At 41.4% G+C, this 23,319-nt stretch overlaps 1 protein-coding gene across 1 annotated transcript; it reads left to right on the forward strand.

Moving 5' to 3' along the window:
* Positions 1-4,987: 4,987 nt before the first annotated feature.
* On the forward strand, positions 4,988-22,076 carry LOC139540953 (myocyte-specific enhancer factor 2B-like). Its single transcript, XM_071345033.1, has 9 exons — positions 4,988-5,237; positions 16,394-16,485; positions 16,597-16,800; positions 17,118-17,258; positions 17,522-17,711; positions 18,389-18,534; positions 19,869-19,983; positions 20,066-20,174; positions 20,540-22,076. Exons 2-9 carry the CDS (start codon positions 16,432-16,434, stop codon positions 20,862-20,864), a joined length of 1,284 nt encoding a protein of 427 aa, XP_071201134.1. The 5' UTR covers positions 4,988-5,237; positions 16,394-16,431; the 3' UTR covers positions 20,865-22,076.
* The last annotated feature ends 1,243 nt before the right edge of the window (positions 22,077-23,319 follow it).

Raw genomic sequence — 23,319 nt, forward strand, 5'->3', positions numbered from 1 at the left:
TTTCAAACAGAAATTTGCATCCTGTAGCTGTAACTCCAAAAAGTTTTGGGACACTGTGAAGTCCATGGAGAATAAGAGCACCTCCTCCCAGCTGTCCACTGCACTGAGGCTAGGTAACACTGTCACCACCAATAAATTTACGATAATCGAGAATTTCAATAAGCATTTCTCTACGGCTGGCCATGCTTTCCTCCTGGCTACCCCAACCCCGGCCAACAGCGCCACACCCCCCGCAGCTACTTGCCCAAGCCTGCCCAGCTTCTCCTTCACCCAAATCCAGATGGTAGATGTTCTGAAAGAGCTGAAAAACCTGGACCCGTACAAATCAGCTGGGCTAGACAATATGGACCCTCTCTTTATAAAATTATCCGCCGCCATTGTTGCAACCCCTATTACCAGTCTGTTAAACCTCTCTTTCGTATCGTCCGAGGTCCCTAAAGATTAGAAAGCTGCCGCGGTCATCCCCCTTTTCAAAGGGGGTGACACTCTAGACCCAAACTGTTAAAGACCTATATCCATCCTGCCCTGCCTTTCTAAAGTCTTCGAAAGCCAAGTTAATAAACAGATCACTGACCATTTTGAATCCCACCGTACCTTCTCCGCTGTGCAATCCGGTTTTCGAGCTGGTAACGGGTGCACCTCAGCCACGCTCAAGGTACTAAATGATATCATAACCGCCATCGATAAAAGACAGTACTGTGCACCCGTCTTCATCGACCTGGCCAAGGCTTTCGACTCTGTCAATCACCGTATTCTTATCGGCAGACTCAACAGCCTTTGTTTCTCAAATGACTTCCTCGCCTGGTTCACCAACTACTTCTCAGACAGAGTTCAGTGTGTCATATCGGAGGGCATGTTGTTCGGACCTCTGGCAGTCTCTATGGGGGTACCACAGGGTTCAATTCTTGGGCTGACTCTTTTCTCTGTATATATCAACGATGTTGCTCTTGCTGCAGGTGATTCCCTGATCCACCTCTACGCAGACGACACCATTCTGTATACATCTGGCCCTTCTTTGGACACTGTGTTAATAAACCTCCAAACAAGCTTAAATGCCATACAACACTCCTTCCGTGGCCTCCAACTGCTCTTAAACGCTAGTAAAACCAAATTCTTTCTTTTCAACCATTCGCTGCCCGCACCCGCCCGCCCGACTAGCATCACTACTCTGGACGGTTCTGTAGTGGACAACTACAAATACCTAGGTGTATGGCTAGACTGTAAACTCTCCTTCCAGACTCATATTAAACATCTCCAATCCAAAATTAAATCTATAATCGGCTTCCTATTTCTCAACAAAGCCTCCTTCACTCACGCCGCCAAACATACCCTCGTAAAACTGACTATCCTACCGATCCTCGACTTCGTCGATGTCATTTACAAAATAGCTTCCAACACTCTACTCAGCAAACTGGATGCAGTCTATCACAGTGCCATCCGTTTTGTCACTAAAGCCCCTTATACCACCCACCACTGCGACCTGTATGCTCTAGTCGGCTGGCCCTCGCTACATATTCGTCGCCAGACCCACTGGCTCCAGGTCATCTATAAGTCTTTGCTAGGTTAATAAGTTCCGCCGTATCTAAGCTCACTGGTCACGATAACTACACCCACCCATAGCATGCACTCCAGCAGGTATATCTCAGTGGTCATCCCCAAAGCCAACACCTCCTTTGGCCGCCTTCCCTTCCAGTTCTCTGCTGCCAATGACTGGAACGAATTGCAAAAATTGCTGAAGCTGGAGACTTATATTTCCCTCACTAACTTTAAACATCAGCTATCTGAGCAGCTAACCGATCACTGCAGCTGTACGTAGCACATCTGTAAATATCCCATCCAATCAACCTACCTCATCCCCATACTGTTTTTATTTACTTTTCTGCTCTTTTGCACACAAGTATTTCTACTTGCACATCACCATCTGCTCATCTATCACTCCAGTGTTCATTTGCTAAATTGTAATTACTTCGCTACTATGGCCTATTTATTGCCCTACCTCCTCATGCCATTTGCACACACCGTATATAGATTTTCTTTTTTTTATTGTGTTATTGACTGTACGCTTGTTTATTCCATGTGTAACTCTGTGTTGTTTGTGTCGCACTGCTTTGCTTTATCTTGGCCAGGTCGAAATTGTAAATGAGAACTTGTTCTCAACTAGCTTACCTGGTTAAATAAAGGTGAAATAAATAAAATAAAATATTAAAAAATAAAAAATCCTGAATGATAATCGTTTTCAAAGTTAAGTACAGTGGGTATCATAAGTACTCACCCCTTGGATTTCTTCACATTTTATTGTCTTACAAAGTGGGATTAAAATGGATTTAATTGTACATTTTTTCTAACGATGTACACAAAATACTCTGTAATGTCAAAGTGGAAGAAAATGTGTACTTTTTAAAAAAGATTAATGAAAAATAAAACACTAATATCAGCTACAATAGTCATTTACAACATTAACAATGTCTACACTGTATTTCTGATCAATTTGATGTTATATTAATGGACAAAAAATGTACTTAACGGTAGTGTATATTTATTTTTTAATCCTCATCAATCTACACACAATACTCCATAATTATTATAATATTTTTTTTTTTACTGACATATCATATTTACGTAAGTATTCAGACAATTTACTTTACAGTCTTGAGTCTTCTTGGGTATGACGCTACAAGCTTGGCACACCTGACTTTCTCCCATTCTCTCTGCAGATCCTCTCAAGCTCTATCAGGTTGGATGGGGAGCATCGCTGCACAGCTATTTTCAAGTCTCTCCAGAGATGTTCGATCAGCTTCAAGTCCGGGCTCTGGCTGGGCCACTCAAGGACATTCAGAGACTTGTCCCGATTCCACTCCTGCATTGTCTTGGCTGTGTGCTTAGGGGTGTTGTCCTGTTGGAAGGTGAACCACTACCACATATCTACAGTACAAAATCCACGTGTACTTGTGTATACTTGTGTATAGATCGAATCCCCGAGCTGACATGGTACAAATCTGTCGTTCTGCCCCTGAACAAGGCAGTTAACCCACTGTTCCTAGGCCGTCATTAAAAATACGAATTTGTTCTTAACTGACTTGCCTAGTTAAATAAAGGTAAAATAAATAAAAATAAAAATAAATATAGTGCGTATGTTATCATGTGTGTGTATGCATGTGTCTGTGTCTATGTTTGTGTTGCTTCACAGTCCATGCTGTTCCATAAGGTGTATTTTTATCTGTTTTTTAAATCAAATTCTACTGCTGCATCAGTTACTTAATGTGGAATAGAGTTCCATGTAGTCATGGCTCTATGTAGTACTGTGCGCCTCCCATAGTCTGTTTTGGCATGTCTTGTGGGGTATTGATGGGGGTCCGAGCTGTGCGCCAGTAGTTAAAACGCACAGCTCCGTGCATTCATCATGTCAATACCTCTCATAAATACAAGTAGTGATGAAGTCAATCTCTACTCCACTTTGAGCCAGAAGAGATTGACATGCATATTATTATTATTAGCTCTGTGAACATCCAAGAGCCAGCTGTGCTGCCCTGTTCTGAACCAATTGCAATTTTTGTAAGCCCCTTTTTGTGGCACCTGACCACACGACTGAACAGTAGTCCAGGTGCGACAAAACTAGGGCCTGTAGGACCTGCATTGTTGATAGTGCTGTTAAGAATGTAGATTATGGACAGGTGCTTTATTATGGACAGACTTCTCCCTATTTTAGCTACTGTTGTATCAATATATTTTGACCATGGCAGTTTACAATCCAGGGTTACTCCAAGCAGTTTACTCACCTCCACTTGCTCAATTTCCACATTATTTATTACAATATTTTGTTGAGGTTGAGGGTTTAGTGAATGATTTGTCCCAAATACAATGCTTTTAGTTTCAGAAATATTTAGGTTTAACTTATTCCTTGCCACCCACTCTGAAACTAACTGCAGCTCACCCTTCCATCACCAAACTTTTGGCAGAGATATGGCTTCATGTCATTGCATCATTTGGTATGTCCTTCAATAGCCAGAGAAAAACAGAATGAAGCCTTTTTACACGTGAGTGAAATCCTAAAATAAGGTTATAGGAATATTATTTCATAATTGACTATTTTAATCTGCTAATACTTTGTCATAATGTATTATTATTAATAATAATAATGTATTAATAATGTCATAATATCAATGTCTTGTCTTGTCATGTACAGTAATGTGTATAATGAAACTATCACATTTAACAATAACATAAAAACTAAGAAGCAAGCATGTCACATTGAAATGCAATTTGACAGTGGTGTAAAGTACTTAAGTAAAAAGTACTTTAAAGGATTACTTAAGTAGTTTTTTGGGGTATCTGTACTTTACTATTTATATTTTTGACTACTTTTACTTTTACTTCACTACATTCCTAAAGAAAATAATGTACTTTTTCCTCCATACATTTTCCCTGACATCCAAAAGTACTCGTTACATTTTGAATGCTTAGCAGGACAGGAAAATTGTCCAAATTCACGCAATTTATCAAGAGAACATCCCAGGTCATCGCTAAATTTGTAAATTATTTCGGAGTTTTGGAGAGTGTCCCTGGCTATCCTTAAATAAAAAAAGCAAGAACATTGTGCAATCTGGTTTGCTCAATATAAGGAATTTGAAATGATTTATACTTTTAGTTTTACTTTGATACTTAAGTATATATTTTAGCAATTAGATTTACTTTTGATACTCAAGTATATTTTAAACCAAATACTTTTAGACTTTTACTCAAGTAGTATTTTACTGGGTAACTTACTTGAGTCATTTTCTACGAAGGTATCTTTTACTCAAGTATGACTTTTGGGTACTTTTCCCACCACTGGTATTTGGGTAGTCAATTGTGACAGCCTTCATTGAACAGCCCTTCCAGTCCCTCGTCAACTGAAATGATTGCCATCAGGGAGGCGGAGCCAACGGGCACAGCCGAAAGGGCGGTATATGGTCATTTACAAATGGGCTGCAGCCAGCTGTTGCTGCTGGAAATGTGCGCGCGGTTGAAAGGAGCGCTCCTGAATCATTATCATCTCGCATCAGGTGGACTTTTCTAGCAACGGCACCGCGTATTCACTTCAACGACAACGAATAGTTCTTGAATTATTTAAAGACATTCCAAAAAATTGTAAAATAGACACTGCTGTCATATTTATCCGTCAATACCGGCTCAAACACAGAGTAACCTACAGTTAAGAACAGGGCAGAACGTGACACCGGAGAGATATCAAAGAACAGGTGAGCTGGGAGCGGTCATTGTTTTCTTCTTATCAAAACAATATACTGTACATTTAACCTCCATTCAGAGTTTCCTTAAAATTATCTGTGCTATTCTGAGAAAACTGTAAATTATGGCATAGGCTAGTAACATGCTATTACTGTTTAACTAATTTATAGTAGATAATTAGGAATGCGTAACTCTGGGACATAAATACTATTATTAACCGAGTATTTTTGCATCAGAAATGCAGGAATTATTTGGGAGTCTTATGTATTATTAACAACGACACATGCAGGCCTCACAGCTGTATTTATAGTGCTGTTGCCCAGTTGTATAATTTACTAAAGACTGTCATGTGCCTGGTTATGCTATATTTGACACAGTATTCCACTTGATAGGCTACATTCAAAGGGCCAATCATCGGGAGGCCTGTTTTTATTGATGGGTTCCTCTTGGTGAAAAGAGATAGGATCAATCAAAGATGTTTCTAATGTTAGCAAGAAGCTAGTTGTATTGTTCAGGCAGATTAAACGTGAGATTTCATCCAATAGAGAAAGTAATGGGAAAAGTAAGCCTAACCCTTGCATGACAAATAATAAATTTGCATTCTTTGGCTCTATCCCACTATGAGTCATCCCTAAGTCAGATCATATGTGTCATAATTGAAGATGAAAGGAAATGGATGGTGAGATTCTTACATATTTACAGTAGTGGATCAATAATGCCACAAGTGTACCTATCAAGACATAACACTTTCAACTAATTTATGTATCTACACATCATAGTAATGACTGACAAATACTGTGCCTAGCATAAGTATTCACCCCCTTGGAGTTCTTCACAGTTCATTGTGTTACAACGTGGGATTAAAATGTGTTTCATTGTCATTTCTGTCAACAGTGTACACAGACTATTCTGTAATGCCAACGTGGAATGAATGAAATAAAATAAAACATGTGAATATTATAAAACTAAAACACTAATATATCTTGATTAGACAAGTATTCACCCCCCGGAGTCAATACGTGTTAGAATCACCATTGGCAGTGATTACAGCTGTGAGTCTTTTTGAGCAAGTCTCTAAGAGTTTGCACATCTAGACTGTGCAATATTTGCCCATTATTCTTTTCAAAATTCTTCAAGCTCTGTCAAGTTGGTTGTTGATCATTGCTAGACAGACATTTTCAAGTCTTGCCATATATTTTCAAGCAAATTTAAGTCAAAACTGTAAGTAGGCCACTCAGGAACATTCACTGCCTTCTTGGTAAGCAACTCCAGTGTACCTTTGGCCTTGTGTTTTAGGTTATTGTCTTGTTGAAAGATTAGTCTCCCTTCCGGAGTCTGGTGGAAAACAGACTGAATCAGGTTTTCCTCTAGGATTTTGCCTGTGCTTAGCTCCATTACGTTTGTTTTTATCCTGAAAAGCTCACCAGTCCTTGTCAATGACAAGCATACCCATATCATGATGCAGCCACCACCATGCTGAAAAATATGAAGAGTGGTACTCTGTGTTGTGTTGTGTTGGATTTGCCTCAAACATAATTTTTTTTATTCAGTACAAAAAGTAGATTTATTTGCCACCCTTTTGGAGTATTACTTTACTGCCTTGTTGCAAACAGGATGCATGTTATGGAATATGTTTTATTCTGTACAGGCTTCCTTCTTTTCACTCTGTCATTTATGTTAGTATTGTGGATCCATCCTCAGTTCTCTCCTATCACAGCCATAAAACTTCATAACTGTTTCAAAATCACCATTGGCCTTATGCTGAAATCCCTGAGTGGTTTCCTTCTTCTTTGGCAACTCAGTTAGGAAGGACGCTTGTATCTTTGTGGTGACTGGGTCTATTGATTCACCATCCAAAGCCTAGTTAATTACTTCACCATGCTCAAAGGGATATTCAATGTCTGCTTTTAATTTTTTTAAATGACCTACAGTGCATTCTGATAGTTTTCAGACCTCTTGACTTTTTCCACATTTTGTTACGTTACAGCCTTGTTCTAAAATATAAAAAAATAAAACCTGATCAATCTACACACAATACCCCATAATGACAAAGCAAAAACAGGTTTTGAAATTTTTGCAAATATCTTACAAATTAAAAACTGAAATATAATATTTACATAAGTATTCAGACCCTTTACTCAGTACTTTGTTGTAACACCTTTGGCAGCGATTACAGCCTTGAATCTTCTTGGGTATGACGCTACAAGCTTGGGTCACCTGTATTTGGGGAGTTTCTCCCATTCTGCTCTGCAGATCCTCTCAAACTCTGTCAGGTTGGATAAGGAGCATTGCTGCACAGCTATTTTCAGGTCTCTCCAGAGATGTTCGATCGGGTTCAAGTCCAGGTTCTGGCTGGGCCACTCAAGGACATTCAGAGACTTGTCCCGAAGCCACTCCTGCATTGTCTTGGCTGTGTGCTTAGGGTCGTTGTCCCTTTGGAAGGTGAACCTTCGCCCCAGTCTGAGGTCCTGAGTACTCTGGAGCAGGTTTTCATCAAGGATCTCTCTGTACTTTGCTCAGTTCATCTTTCCCTCAATCCTGACTAGTCTCCCAGTCCCTGCCGCTGAAAAACATCCCCACAGCATGATGCTGCCACCACCGTGCTTCACCTTAAGGATGGTGCCAGGTTTCCTCCAGACGTGACGCTTGGCATTCAGGCCAAATAGTTCCATCTTGGTTTTGTCAGACCAGAGAATCTTGTTTCTCATGGTCTGAGAGTTCTCTAGGTGACTTTGGGCAAACTCCAAGCGGGCTGTCATGTGCCTTTTACTGAGGAGTAGCTTCCATCTGGCCACTCTATCATAAAGATCTGATTGGTGGAGTGCAGCAGAAATGGATGTCCTTCTGGAAGGTTCTCCCATCTTCACAGAGGATCTCTGGAGCTCTCTCAGAATGACCATCAGGTTCTTGGTCACCTCCCTGACCAAGGCCCTTCTCTCCCAATTTCTCAGTTTGGCCAGGCGGACAGCTCTAGGAAGAGTCTTCGTGGTTCCAAACTTCTTCCATTTAAGAATGATTGAGGCCACTGTATTCTTGGGGACCTTCAATGCTGCAGACATTTTTTGGTACCCTTCCCCAGATCTGTGCCTCGACACAATTCTGTCTCAGAGCTCCACGGACAATTCCTTCGACCTCATGGCTTGGTTTTTGCTCTGACATGCACTGTTAACTATGGGACCTTATATAGACAGGTGTGTGCCTTTCCAAATCCTGTCCAATCATTTGAATTTACCACAGTGGACTTCAATCAAGTTGTAGAAACATCACAACGATGATCAATGTAAACAGGATGCACCTGAGCTCAATTTCTAGTCTCATAGCAAAGACTCTGAATACTTATGTAAATAAGGTATTTTATTTGATATTTTTTGATTTGTCATTATGGGGTATTGTGTAGATTGATGAGGAAAAATATTAAATTAATCATTTTTAGAATAAGGCTGTAACGTAACAAAATGTAGAAAAAAGGAAGGGGTCTGAATACTTTCCAAATGCGCTGTGTCTACCAATTGGTGCCCTTCTTTTCAAGACATTGAAAAGCTCCCTGGTTTTGTGATTGAATCTGTGCTAGAAATGTACTACTGGACTGAGGGACCTTACATATAATTGTGTGTGTGGGGTTCAGAGATGGGGTAGTTAACCTCTATTATTGAACACAGAGTCAATGGAACTTATTATGTGATTTGTTTAGCAAATCTTTACCCAGGAACTTATTTAGGCTTGCCATAACAAAGAGGGTGAATACTTATATAAACAGGAGATTCTAGTTATTATTATTTATTTATTTATGTAAAAAAATATATATCTTCTCTTTGACATTATGAAATATTTTGTGTAGATAAATGACAAATAAAAATCACAATTAAATTAATTTAAAACCCAATTTCTTACACACCAACATGTGAAGAAATCCAAGGGGGTGAATACTTATGATAGGCACTGTATAGCCTTTATACGGTGCATAAATAATGTACATTTGGGGGGTGTATTGTGTGTGTCCTTCAGGCCTATATACAGGTACAGTAGTTCATTCCCATTGCATGTACAATTCCTTTTTAAATTATGCATATTTTTATTGAGCATTTTGTAAACGCTCGGGAACATTGAAACACTATTTGTATGGACTAAATTCATTTTAGATGATGCCAGTGGCTTAGTGGGTGTACATTATACTGTCACAACAGGGACGCAGGGTTTTCTATCACGAAGGAAAGATTTGCCGTGGAGCAAATATGTAAAGTGGAATCTGGTCCAGCGGCTGTTTTAAATGCATTTTATTTATGCTTACATTTTTATCCTTTCATTCAGCTCTGCAAAATTTTTAACTTGGAGCAAAGCATAGCCAACAGAGAATGTGCAAACATCAACAGAAAGGCACAAATTATATGGTTAGGATACATAAAGAAAAAAATATTTTCAAAGTAGAATATTTAACACAGTTTCCAGTAAAACACAGTATTTCCAATGCTTACAACAAATATTTGTTCATCGTGAACTGAAAAGTTTAAATTCTTTGCATGACTTGACAACATCTGTGTTTGTTATTCTTGTTCTCAAGTTGCTTTTCCATGGACAGCAATATGTTTGTTTCTGAAAGAGAGCATCTTTGATAGTTTAGTTTTATAATAAAACCACTAAACTTGGGCACTCAGTATTGAACCTGTTGCCCCTGGTGCAGTCATGACTACATCTCTGTCTCTCTCTCTCTCTGTCTCTGTCTCTAAGTTGAGACACGACACTATGGTCTTGACATGTCTCTGTGGTTCTCAAAAATCCCAAAGCTCTTCCAGAAAGATCAGGTGTCCTGTCCATAGTGTGTGTCTATTCTGACTCAATCCAAAATATACAGGCAATTTAATTATCTCCTGTTAAAATTAGCCAGATATTTCCTCACCTCTGCTGTGCAAATGTCCAGCCAGGGAGTCATTGCAAATAACAAAGCACATAAACTGTCTGACCCTGCTGTGTCACATTCGAGGTTTAAATAAACATGGGGTGAAATATAGATTTTTTTTAACCATAAATCAGTCTTGCAAATTGATACTGTATTGGCCCACTGCATTGCTTTTAGAAGATTTCACACAAACCTTAATCTGTGATAAATTCAGCGATGAATGAAGTGTTACATTTTTTATAATAATCTGCATTTTATGTCAAGGTTTGTTGAGTCAATAAGCGTTCGTGTTGGCATGTTTGCCTTGGCTTGGGGGGGGGGGGGGCTTTATGTATTGGGTTATGCAAATAGGATTCCTGCTTTCTATTTTGGTGCCTGGTTTCTCATCTTGCCATTGAACTGAAATGACTGGAGCATCAACAACTAATACTGAAAACACTCAGGTACTCAGGACCTCCCAGCTAATATTGTATGGTAGCGTTCATCTAAGAGTATGGTTCTCTGTTCACAGTTATAGGCCTTAAAGGGGAAATGTATGCTTTCTCCTTCTGCAAGGGGTGAACATTAGCAAGTTTCCATTTCATTTATTTAATGGAATGTGGAATGACACAGTTGTTATTGTCATGTACATATACAGCAATGATCCGTGTTCATGAGTAAGTTCCCATTTAACATTCACAGGAATTGCTATAATTAAAGCCAGTGTGTTAGTGAGAAGTATCACACCTCTGTATCAAGTCTTCCACTCACTCATATGAAGTAGTGCTACAGCGTTGACTGGTAATGACAAAACTGTTTGTTGTCGGTGTTCTTCACCCTGTGGTGTCCCAGTGAGACACTCAGCAATTCCTCTGGGGACAGCCAGGGTGTCTTTGGGAGAGAGGGCCTGACTGTGCTAGAGGCCTGCTCTGTCAGTGTGTATGGTCTCGTTTCCACTGTCTGGGCTCTGGGAAGGTGTCAGAGGAAGCTGCACTCTGTCCCTAGGAGCTCGAGACCCTGGGGCAACTGTGTGTGAGTGCAATTATTGCACTCTTACAGGACACAAAATACTTGTGTTATTTTCTACTCCACTTACTGTATACAGTATATTATCTATAGATTACCACAGGCATTTTCCTGGTCTTGAATACCATGGTCTCTTGAGTGGCAAAAAGTAATTGGATTCCATCCTATAGTGTGTGAACAAGATCATTGAAAATGAAAACCGTAACATTTGCTCTACCCCCCAAGGCAGCCAAATGTACATTCTCAACAACACTCCAATGTTTTTTACAGAGAGTGAAACTCAGGTTATGAGCCTGTTTGAGACCTCAAGTGGCGGTTGTCATACGGACTACGTTATCCAGAATTAGCTGACATTAGGCGTGTGCAGGTTTACTGGCTTCGTTGTTGGGGGTTTGAGAAACCATCAAAACAACGGTGAGAGGGCCAAGTCCTCACTGTTTAGAGGGGAGGTAAATGCTATATTTGCCCGGATGTGTGAGGGGGGTTGGGGGGTGGTGGTGTGTAATTCTGAGAGAAAGGAACTTTCTGTAAACCCCAATGTGATAAAGATCTCTCTGGCCTCACTGTAGCTCAGATCTTCTACTTCCCTCTACTGTCTTCATTTCCATCTGAGGCGAGATGCTCTCTTCTGCAGAACTGTACATGCTAGTCATGTAGAGTTCTCCTTTCAGTTGCAGAAAACTATAGTATTTTTTTATTCAGTACAATGCAAGATGATGCAATCATAATTGGTGCAGTCATTTGGTGTGTTCTTGATGGACCTCTTGTTTGTGCAATCCAATAGCTGAGCAGTTACAACTATTTTGCCCCAGTATCTGTTACTAGTTTGCTGTACTATAGATTTAGGAGACTTGTCTACTTTCTAATTCTGTCAGTCTTAATAAAGCACTATTATTCAGAGAAGTTTCACTAATCGAAAATGGAGTACCAACGATGGATATTTTTCAACACATTGATTGATTCTGTTCTATTTTACAGTTTGAGGTGTAAGTGTCTTGTCTTAGAGGCTGAGTCCAGTGGATACTTTATAAGGTAATGATAGGGGCACAGAGGTGGATTCCTCAGAAATGCCCTGAATGCCTGTGTGCCAAGCGTGGGCAAGGGGGCAGCGGGCACTCTGGGGGTCGTGGGAACACCGGCACCATATCCGCTCACTCACCATTTGGATGTGGCTTCTAAATATAGAGGTCATACGTGTCCAATATGAGAAGGGAAAACTCCTCTGGGCTTTGCATCAGTAGAGACAGTACAGTACAGTCAGTTACTGCCAGCTGAGGACCGGGACGCAGAGAGTTGTACTAGACCTAACTTTCGGATCTCAACAATGTACTTATCTTATGTGTAAAGTTTTTTATGATATATTGTGGATACTATTGTTATGCCCAATGTCATTTATAAATGTGACGTTCTTGATCTTGTATATTGTTGTGTTTACAACGCAATTATATACAGGCCAATGGTGATTTTGAAATAGTTACAGAGTTTAATGGCTGTGATTGGAGAAAACTGAGGATGGATGAATAACATTGTAGTTACTCCACAATTGTAGTTACAACACCATAGTGCTCTCAAAGCTCATCAATAAGCTAAGGACCCTGGGACTAAACACCTCCCCCTGCAACTGGATCCTGGACCTCCTGACGGGCCCCCCCCAGTTGGTCAGGGTAGGTAACAACACATCCGCCACGCTGATCCTCAACACAGGGGCATCTCAGGGGTGTGTGCTCAGCCCCCTCCTGTTCTCCCTGTTCACTCATGACTGCACGGCCAGGCACGACTCCAACACCATCATTAAATTTGCCGATGACACAACAGTGGTAGGCCTGATCACGACAACAATTAGGCAGCCTATAGGGAGGAGGTCAGAAACCTAGCCGTGTGGTGCCAGGACAACAACCTCTCCCTCAACGTGATCAAGACAAAGGAGATGATTGTGGACTACAGGAAAAAGAGGACCAAGCACGCCCCCATTCTCATCGACGGGGCTGCAGTGGAGCAGGTTGAGAGCTTCAAGTTCCTTGGTGTCCACATCACCAACAAACTAACATGGTCCAAGCACACCATGACAGTCGTGAAGCAGGCACGACAAACCTATTCCCCCTCAGGAGACTGAAAATATTTGGCATGGGTCCTCAGATCCCCAAAAGGTTCTACAGCTGCCCCATCGAGAGCATCCTGACTGGTTGCATCACTGCCTGGTATGGCAACTGCTCGGCCTCCAACAGCAAGGCACTACAGAGGGTAGTGCGTATGGCCTAGTACATCACTGGGGCCAAGCTTCCTGCCATCCAGGACCTCTATACCAGGCGGTGTCAGAGGAAGGCCCTGCACATTGACTCTCACATTGACTCTGTACTGGCACCCCCTGTATATATTGTTATTTTTTACTGATCCTCTTTAATTACTTGTTACTTTTATCTCTTCTTATCCATATATTTTTGGAACTGCACTGTCGTTTAGGGGATCGTAAGTTACCATTTCACTGTAAGGTCTACAACTGTTGTATTCTGCGCATGTGACTAATACAATTTGATTTGATTTGACAATACTAACCTAAATGAAAAGAAGGAAGCTTGTACAGAATACAAATATTCCAAAGCATGCATCCTGTTTGCAATAAGGCACAAAAGTAAAACTACAAAACATGTGGCAAAGAAAATATCTTTATGTCCTGAATACAAAGCGTTATGTTTGGGGAAAATCCAACAAAACACGTCTTTGAGTACCACTCTTCATATTTTCAAGCATGGTGGTGGCTGCATCATGTTATGGGTGCTTGTTATCGGCAAGGACTAGGGAGTTTTTCAGGATAAAAAGAAACAGAATAGAGCTCAGCACAGGCAAAATCCAATAGGAAAACCTGATTCAGTCTGCTTTCAAACAGACACCGGAAGACAAATTCCCTTTTCAGCAGGACAATAACCTAAAACAAAAGGCCAAATTAACACTGGAGTTGCTTACCAAGACAACACTGAATGTTCCTGAGTGGCCTAGCTAGAGTTTTGATTTAAATCTGCTTTAAAAATCTATGGCAAGACTTGAAAATGACTGTCTAGCAATGATCAACAACCAACTTGACAGAGCTTGAAGAATTACAAAAATAATAGCAGATATTGTGCAATCCAGGTGTGTAAAGGTCTTAGAGACTTACCCAGAAAGATTCACAGCTGTAATAGCTGCCAAATGTGATTCTAAGATATATATATACAGTTGAAGTCGGAAGTTTACATACACTTAGGTTGGAGTCATTAAAACTAGTTTTTCAACCACTCCACACATTTCTTGTTAACAAACTATAGTTTTGGCAAGTCGGTTAGGACATCTACTTTGTGCATGACACAAGTTATTTTTCCAACAATTGTTTACAGACAGATTATTTCACTTATAATTCACTGTATCACAATTCCAGTGGATCAGAAGTTTACATACACTAAGTTGATTGTGCCTTTAAACAGCTTGGAAAATTCCAGAAAATGACATCATGGCTTTAGAAGCTTCTGATTAGGCTAATTGACATACTTTGAGTCAATTGGAGGTGTACCTGTGCATGTATTTCAAGACCTACCTTCAAACTCAGTGCCTCTTTGCTTGACATCATGGGAAAATCAAAATAAATCAGCCAAGACCTCAGAATAAAAATTGTAGACCTCCACAAGTCTGATTCATCCTTGGGAGCAGTTTCCAAATCCCTGAAGGTACCACGATCATCTGTACAAACAATAGTACGCAAGTATAAACACCATGGGACCACGCAGCTGTCATACCGCTCAGGAAGGAGACGCGTTCTGTCTCCTAGAGATGAACGTACTTTGGTGCGAAAAGTGCAAATCAATCCCAGAACAATAGCAAAGGACCTTGTGAAGATGCTGGAGGAAACAGGTACAAAAGTATCTATATCCACAGTAAAACGAGTCCTATATCGACAGAACCTGAAAGGCCGCTCCGCAAGGAAGAAGCCACTGCTCCAAAACCGCCATAAAAAAGTCAGACTACGGTTTGCAACTGCACATGGGGACAAAGATTGTACTTTTTGGAGAAATGTTCTCTGGTCTGATGAAACAAAAATAGAACTGTTTGGCCATAATGACCATCGTTATGTTTGGAGGAAAAAGGGGGATGCTTGCAAGCCGAAGAACACCATCCCAACCGTGAAGCACGGGGGTGCTTTGCTGAAAGAAATATTTCATTTCACATTCTTAAAATAAAGTGGTGATCCTAACTGACCTACAACAGGGAATTTTTATTAGGATTAAATTAGGAGTTAAAATGTATTTGGCTAAGGTGTATGTAAACTTCCGACTTCAACTGTATATATATATTTATTTTTTTACAAATGCTAGAATTGATCTTACAGTTCGACATTACATTTTGTAATGTATTTTGTGTAGATCGTTGACAAAAATGACAATTAAATCAATTTTAATCCCAATTTGTAACACAACAAAATGTGGAAAAAGTCAAGGGGTGTGAATACTTTCTGAATGCACTGTACAAACATTCACTTATTTTCACTATAATCTTCTCAATCCCAACTGTCATTTTCAGCCCTCCCACTCAGTGGGCTGCCCTTAGTGAACTATATTATGTCCACATGACCAGGCCTGCCCGTATGTCTCTACCATCTTTTTTTCTGAACCTGAACATGGGAGAAGAGGGGGTGGTGTAGAACTTTCCCTTTTCGAAAACACAGTTTAACTTCCGCTGGTTTCACCAGGGCCTGTTGTACCTTACAAGCTGACTGGTTTATATTTGTAACCCTGCTAGCTCTGGTCCCAGGTTAACCCAGACTGGGGGGGTGTCAGACTGGTCTAACTTTATCCCCCATCGCCTCATCAGAGTATAAATAAACAGGCTGCCATGACAAGGGGGAAGGGTGGGACTTACATCGCTTAAACAAAACACATGCCATTTTCCCATCAGAATTGTCTGAAGGTTAAGACCCATACTGTACGGTGGTTGGTGCTCTTATTTTGATAAGGTTGAGTGGAACCACTGTATGGGCCTACCCGTAACCCTTTATGAAGTGGCCAGAGGTCTCAACCATATGGTTTGCTTTTTGAAAGTTAGCTAGGTTTGATTGTGTAATGGGCTGTTGATGTTGTCTTGAGATCTACAAAAGACTATATATCTCAATGGGATATCCTGATGAAATAAAGTTAACGTAAATAAACGTTTTCATTACTAGGATGACATTTACATGCTGTGCTGAAAAGGGGATGAGTTCAAATGACTGAGTTTAGATTTTTTTATATATATCTATTTTCACAGTGTTAAGCCATCTGTCAGACACGCAGACCGTAAACACAATGGGAAGGAAAAAAATACAAATCTCTCGTATCCTAGACCAGCGGAATCGACAGGTACAACTCTTTAATTATTCTATCACTTTTGATTGATTATTACATTTGACATGGTATAGTTAAACAGTCACAGAGCAAATAATACATGAACCAATATATTTCTGTTCCCAGGTGACATTCACCAAGCGTAAGTTTGGCCTGATGAAGAAAGCGTATGAGCTGAGTGTTCTGTGTGACTGTGAGATCGCCCTCATCATCTTCAACAGCACCAACCGTCTATTCCAGTACGCCAGCACTGACATGGACAAGGTCCTGCTCAAGTACACAGAGTACAGCGAGCCTCACGAGAGCAGGACCAACACAGACATACTGGAGGTATAAATACATTACAGCTCCACACATTACTCAACATGTTCTCCTATACGTATAGTAATCTGTTGCATAATTATATGCAAGGTTACAATTACATTAATTCCCAATAAAGACACACTGTTGAGAGTGCTTTGACGTTGGAATGCATACGTTTATGAAATGCTTACTTGGGCTCCCCCACAAAGCATTGAAAAAACAATGTTGGTACAGTCCACTTCTGTATTGTTAGGACATCCCCAAGAATCAATAGTATAAATAGTGCTGTAGTATCCTTGAGGTAATGCCTGTGTGCTGCTCTTTCCTCTGTCCTGCTACTGTAGACTCTGCGGAGGAAGGGCCTGGGCCTGGGCCTGGACGGGACAGAGCTGCTGGACACGGAGGAACCCATGCAGGTGGCAGCAGAGAAGTATGGCCCACACAGCGAGGGCATGGACCTCTCCCTGGCCCGCCAGCGCTACTACGTTAGTACTTACACTGGTCTTATCAGACAGATGCTGTCTGAGCCAAAGGCTGTACATTAACTAAAGTTGTTCCATTGATATCTTTTATTCTGTGAATAATGGCTAAATTTGAGAAAATTATTATATTGAACAGTCAAACCATTAATTTAACTCAGTGAACACATGTTGTACTCATAGAGACACTTTAGCTTTGCAATGCAGCTGCAATAAACCTAACTTTCAAATCTTAACTCAAACAGACACTCTCTCATATTTCTCCTCAGGCCACCTCCTTGAACTCACCAGAGGCCCAGTTCCTGGTGTCTACTGGCTGTGAGAATGGATACCCCAACTCCTCCAACCCCAGCCCGAGCTCCCACAGACCCCTGGCCTTCAAGCCCCTGGGCCCCAGACCAGGCTCAGCCAGCCCTGCAGGGCCCCACTGCCATGCTGCCTTCATGTCCCCACACTCAGGTGACCTGGCCCCCTAGTTCCTCTTTGCAAACATTCCTAGAGGGTTAGAGGGCGTGGATGAGTGTCCATGAGTGTGAGTCCATCTCAGTGCTGTGCAGCCAGCTGTGCACGCACACAGGAAGTGAATGTGTGTGTGTCTGTGTACGCACATATGTGTGTGCTGTCTGAAACAGTCCCCACAAGTGAAACAGTGTCTGGAGGCTGATCTGTGGTTTCTGAGCAGTGAGTGTGTTGCACCTGCTGGTCATCTCAGCTCAGCTCAGCTCAACCCCTCACTATTCACACCCTATAGTTATTAGTAGACATGCGTAGGGATGCCACTCAGTGGTGTGTGATCACAACCAAGCTTTGTAGTCAATTAAATCAGCATTTTGAAAGACTATATACTACTGTACGATGCTTGTAATATGCCCTTTTTATCAATACAGATCAGAGCTAAATGTATGGTAAAAATACGTATTATGCTTACTAAGTTAATGTGTGAATACATTTTTTGTTATCAGGTTGACATTAATAATGTACGTTTTGGTAATCTGAAGTGGCAGACTTCTATTAGAGATCCAAAATGTACTTTTACAGGCAGAGCGAGTGAGAGAGATTGAGAGAGAGTGATTGAGTGTTCTGTCGGTGAGTGAAACATCTTGTTCTCACTTCCTATTTGTGTTCTCTCTGTTCAGGTATTGGCAACTCTATGTTCTCCCATGGCAACCTGAGCCGGCCCTTGGAGATGAAGACTCCTCCCCCTTTGAATCTGGGCAGTGAGAACCGGCGGACAGAGAGCCACCCTGGCATGGGTGGCACACGCGCCAACTTTAGCAGTTCTGTAAGGATCTCTTAAATCCTACTTGTCAGTCATAACGCGAGGTTAGCATGAGGTACTGCAGTACTGCAGGCTACATAGTTCCACTACCACTCATGGTGATTATGAAGGAGCAATCAGAGAGCAGGGTTATGACGATGTCATTATGAAGGGACCAATTAGAGAGCAGTTATGAGGATGTTTTTACGATGGGACCAATCAGAGAGCAGGTTTAAGATTATGTAATTACGAATCGACCTATAAGAGAGCAGGGTTATGATGATGTCATTATGATGAACCAATCAGAGAGCATGGTTATGACGATGATATTACAAAGGTACCAATCAGAGATTAGGGTTAGGACAATGTTATTCTGAAGTGCCCAATTAGAGAGCAGGACTATGACGATGTCATTATGATGTGTCAATCAGAGAGCAGGGTCATAACAATGTCATTATGATGATATAATTATGAAGGACCAATCAGAGTACAGGGTTATGATGATCTCATTATGAAGGACTAATCGAAGAGCAGGATTATGACGATGCCATTACGAAAGGACAATCAGAGGACCAACCACACTCACATGGCCTGTATTGTTTTGTAGATAGCTTTTTTAAAGTAATTAATGAATAGATTAGGCATATTAACTTTGGATGGTGCCCACATTGACCGTGTCCACTCTTATAAATATCTGGGCAATTGGATTGATGAAAAGCTATCTTTTAAAAAGCATATTGATGAGTTAGTTAAGAAGTTGAGAATTAAAATGGGCTTCTTCTATAGAAATAGGTCATGCATCTCGTTAAATAGCAGAAAGCAGATTTTTCAGTCAACGTTCCTACCAGTTTTAGACTATGGCGACATCATCTATATGAATGCAGCTGCCACTACATTAAAGCCGTTAGATGCAGTTTTTCATAGCACATTGTGCTTTATTATGGGCGACAGGTTCAGTACACATCAACGCGTTCTTTAACAAAAAGTAGGCCGGCCCTCTTTGAAGTTGTGGAGGTCGATTTATTGCTCTCTTTTTATTTATAAAGCTCTCTTGCAAAAACTTCCCCCGTACCTAACATCATTACTAACTTTTAGACGTATGAGTTACCATACCCGGTCTCATGGATGGCTAACTCTGGAGATCTCTTTGGCAGTTCAAATTGTTAATTGGGAGCCTCTTTGCTGAGGAATGTGATCGTTTCTCTTGAGTGTGTTGTTTTGTGGTAATCTTGTATATTTGTATTATGTGGTATTTGTAAAGTGTGTATTTGCAGGGCTCCCTTGTAAAAGAGACCTTAGTCTCAATGGGACTCCCTGCTAAGACAAAGAAAAAATATCTCTCTCCATGTGATGTTCAGAGAGGCCTACTGTACCCGGGCATGCACCCAGGGAACCACATGCTGGCAATGGGGAAGACAGGTCTGCTGAGCCATGGTCTGGGGGGCTACAGCCTCTCCTCTGCTGGACCATCTGGTAAGGCTGCAGCTCTGCTCCTCTTAAATCTTCACCTGTTTCCTAGTTCGTGATTTACAATAATTCTCCTCTTCCCTCCCAGACTACAGTCACCCAGGTTTCTCCCATGCTGTGAGTCTACAGCGTGGGACAGTGAACCCATGGCAGACAGCACAACCACAGGAGCAGCATGTGCCTCACCTCAGCCCAGCGTAAGACCACTGATATTTTATTTAACTAGGCAAGTCAGTTAAGAACAAATTCTTATTTTCAATGACGGCCTAGAAACAGTGGGTTAACTGCCTTGTTCAGGGGCAGAACGACAGATTTTTACCTTGTCAGCTCGGGGGTTCAATCTAGCAACCTTTCAGTTACTGGCCCAACACTAACCACTAGGCTACCTGCCGCCCCATATACACCTTACTCAATTACTCAGTGTTCGCACAGTGATGGACTTGATAGTGTTGTGTGTCTACTAGTGGCCTCTATAGGAAAAATAGCAAGTGAGGATTCATTTCATACTATATCATGCATGCATATACCATTCTCTTTTCTCTGTCCGCTTGCTGTGTACCAGGATGTCCAGTGGAGGGTGCTCTTTTCCTTCTCAGTCCTCAACCCCCACCCCTCCTCACCCCTCCCTCAACCTCAGCATCAAATCGGAGCGCTCCTCCCCGGAGCACATCTGCTCCCCGACCTCTCCGCCCGTGCGCAACTTGAGGCAGCACTCTCCAATGAGCACCTCCAATTCCGCTCACCACACCCCCCAAGAGCCCTACCCAGCCAATGAGAGAGAGGATTTCCCCAAAGGAGGTGTTCCTTACCCGGCTCAGCACGGGGCAGAGGAGAAAGGAGGGCTGCCCCTGAGGCAATTAGAAATCAGCGATGGGTGGCAGAGATAGCTGGCAGCGACTACCACACACAAAAATCCTGCCACATGGTTTCCAACACACAGAGAGATGAGAATGGGGAGATGGGGTTCACTCGTTCACATCATCCCAGAGGAAAGAAAGACCCCCCTTAGAGCTGGGCTGGACTCTCCATTGTGGGCAATGAACATGTGGCACTGCCTCTCTGATCTTGATACAGTGAGGAGATACAGTGGGTGTGTTGTTGTGTTTGGTTGGTTTGTCTGTGTATTGGTTCAGAGGGGTGTCAAACCACACATCAATGTGGTTCTCTCCTCCTGCTTGTGATACATCACAGAGCAGGGGTGAGAGCATCAGTCATTTAGCCATATAACTTAGAGCACAGTGTTTCAGATTAATACTTCACATTCAGGTCCCCAGTTAATGTACATATATAACTTTAATGCTTAGTTTATCCTTGAGCTCAAAATCAATGAAGTGGTCAGCTCACAGGAGACCAATTAGGGAGCAGCAAGGTTCTATTCATCTATCATGGTCTCAATGGGCATGGCCTCGTGATAGTGAGTGGGAAGTTGGTCTGGATAGGAATTGATCACAGAAAAACAAAAATGTAATCTGCATTTATGGGTTTTTGTATTGAAAATCTGTGCATTTTTAAGTCTCTCAGGGATTTAGATCATTGGTTCCATTATAAAGGTTTAGTGTTGCTTTTTATGACTAAAATAATACTGAGCAAAGCTGTTTGTTTTTACACTATATCCTGCATAGTTTAGTTATTTCTTTTTAGACACTGGCCTTAATCATGTAAAATTATGACATCAATTTAATTTTTGCAGTTGTAAAGCAAATTTCCTGCAATTCTACACATTTTGGTATCATATGATATCTGGGGGGAGCCCGACCTCCAGGTGGCCCCCAAACCCTGCGTGCCCGTTTGGTAATCCAGCCCTGCAAAAGCTATTTATTCATGTGTGGAAAGGGAACCATTTGATTAATTGTCAGTGGGGCAATGGGAATAAGGTATGTTGAGAATCAGACACCTATCAAAGAAGCTGCGTAAGTTAACTTTTGTCTATGAAAAAAACAAGACACTTTTTATTGCTTGTGTGAGTTTGTGTTTTTGATTATTCTTTTTTTAATGATGTTTGTGTATTATGCACTGGATTTTTGGTGTGTTATTGTTTCATTTATCCATTTTGTGTTTAAAAGTTTTAAAAAGTATCATGTAAAATGATCTTGTATCCATTTTGTTTCTCATTGTGGGTTTGTGTGTACATTGAAGTTAACAATTTTGTCCACAAGAGGGCAACATATTTCACACTATCACTCTGGAGGCAAGACAGAATGCAGGACAGAATCAGCCATTACTAGTGGTTGTTAATTATCTGACAAAAATGACAGGTTCAAGCAGTAGACTGTGACGGTATTAAGATAAAACTACATCATTTGTGTATTGAAGACATACACATAGCCGGTATATGAGCACTTCAAGTTCTGGTTGACAACATGAAATGAATTTGTATATATGTGTCTATATTGACACAAATTACACTGAACAAAAATATAAACACAACATGTAAAGTGTTGGTCCCATGTTTCGTGAGCTGAAATAAAAGATCCCAGAAATGTCTCATACACACAAAAAGCTTATTTCTCTGAAATGTTGTGCACAAATTTGTTTACATCCCTGTCCGTTAGCATTTCTCCTTTGCCAAGATAATCCATCCACATGACAGGTGTGGCATATCACGAAGCTGATCATTACACAGGTGCACCTTGTGCTGGGGGCAATAAAACCCATTATAAAATGTGCAGTTTTGTTACAGAACGCAATGCCAAAGATGTATCAAATTTTGAGGGAGTGTGCAATTGGCATCCTGACTGCAGGAGTGTCCAGCAGGGCTGTTGGCAGAGAATGTTATGTTAATTTCTCTGCCGCCTCCAACGTAATTTTAGAGAATGCTCGTCGTCCTCACTAAGGTCTTGACCTGACTGCTGTTCGGCATCTTAACCGACTTCAAAGGGCAAATGCTCACCTTAGATTGCCATTGGCATGCTGGAGAATTGTGCTCTTCACGGTTTCAACTGTACTGGGCAGATGGCAGACAACGTGTATGGCGTCGTGTGGGCAAGCGGTTTGCTGATGTCAACGTTGTGAACAGAGTGCCCCATGGTGGCAGTGGGGTTATGGTATGGGCAGGCATAAGCTACGGACAACAAACACAATTGCATTTTATCGATGGCAATTTGAATGCACAAAGATAATGTGACGAGATCCTGAGGCCCATTGTCATGCCATTCATCCGCCGCCATCACCTCATGTTTCAGCATGATAATACACGGCCCCATGTCGCAAGGATCTGTAAACAATTACTGGAAGCTGAAAATGTCCCAGTTCTTCCATGGCCTGCATTTTCACCAGACATGTTGAGCATGTTTGGGATCCTCTGGATCAACGCGTACGACCACGTGTTCCAGTTCCCGGCAA

The sequence above is a fragment of the Salvelinus alpinus genome, chromosome 16 (assembly GCF_045679555.1).
Source record: "Salvelinus alpinus chromosome 16, SLU_Salpinus.1, whole genome shotgun sequence".
NCBI lineage: Eukaryota > Metazoa > Chordata > Actinopteri > Salmoniformes > Salmonidae > Salvelinus > Salvelinus alpinus.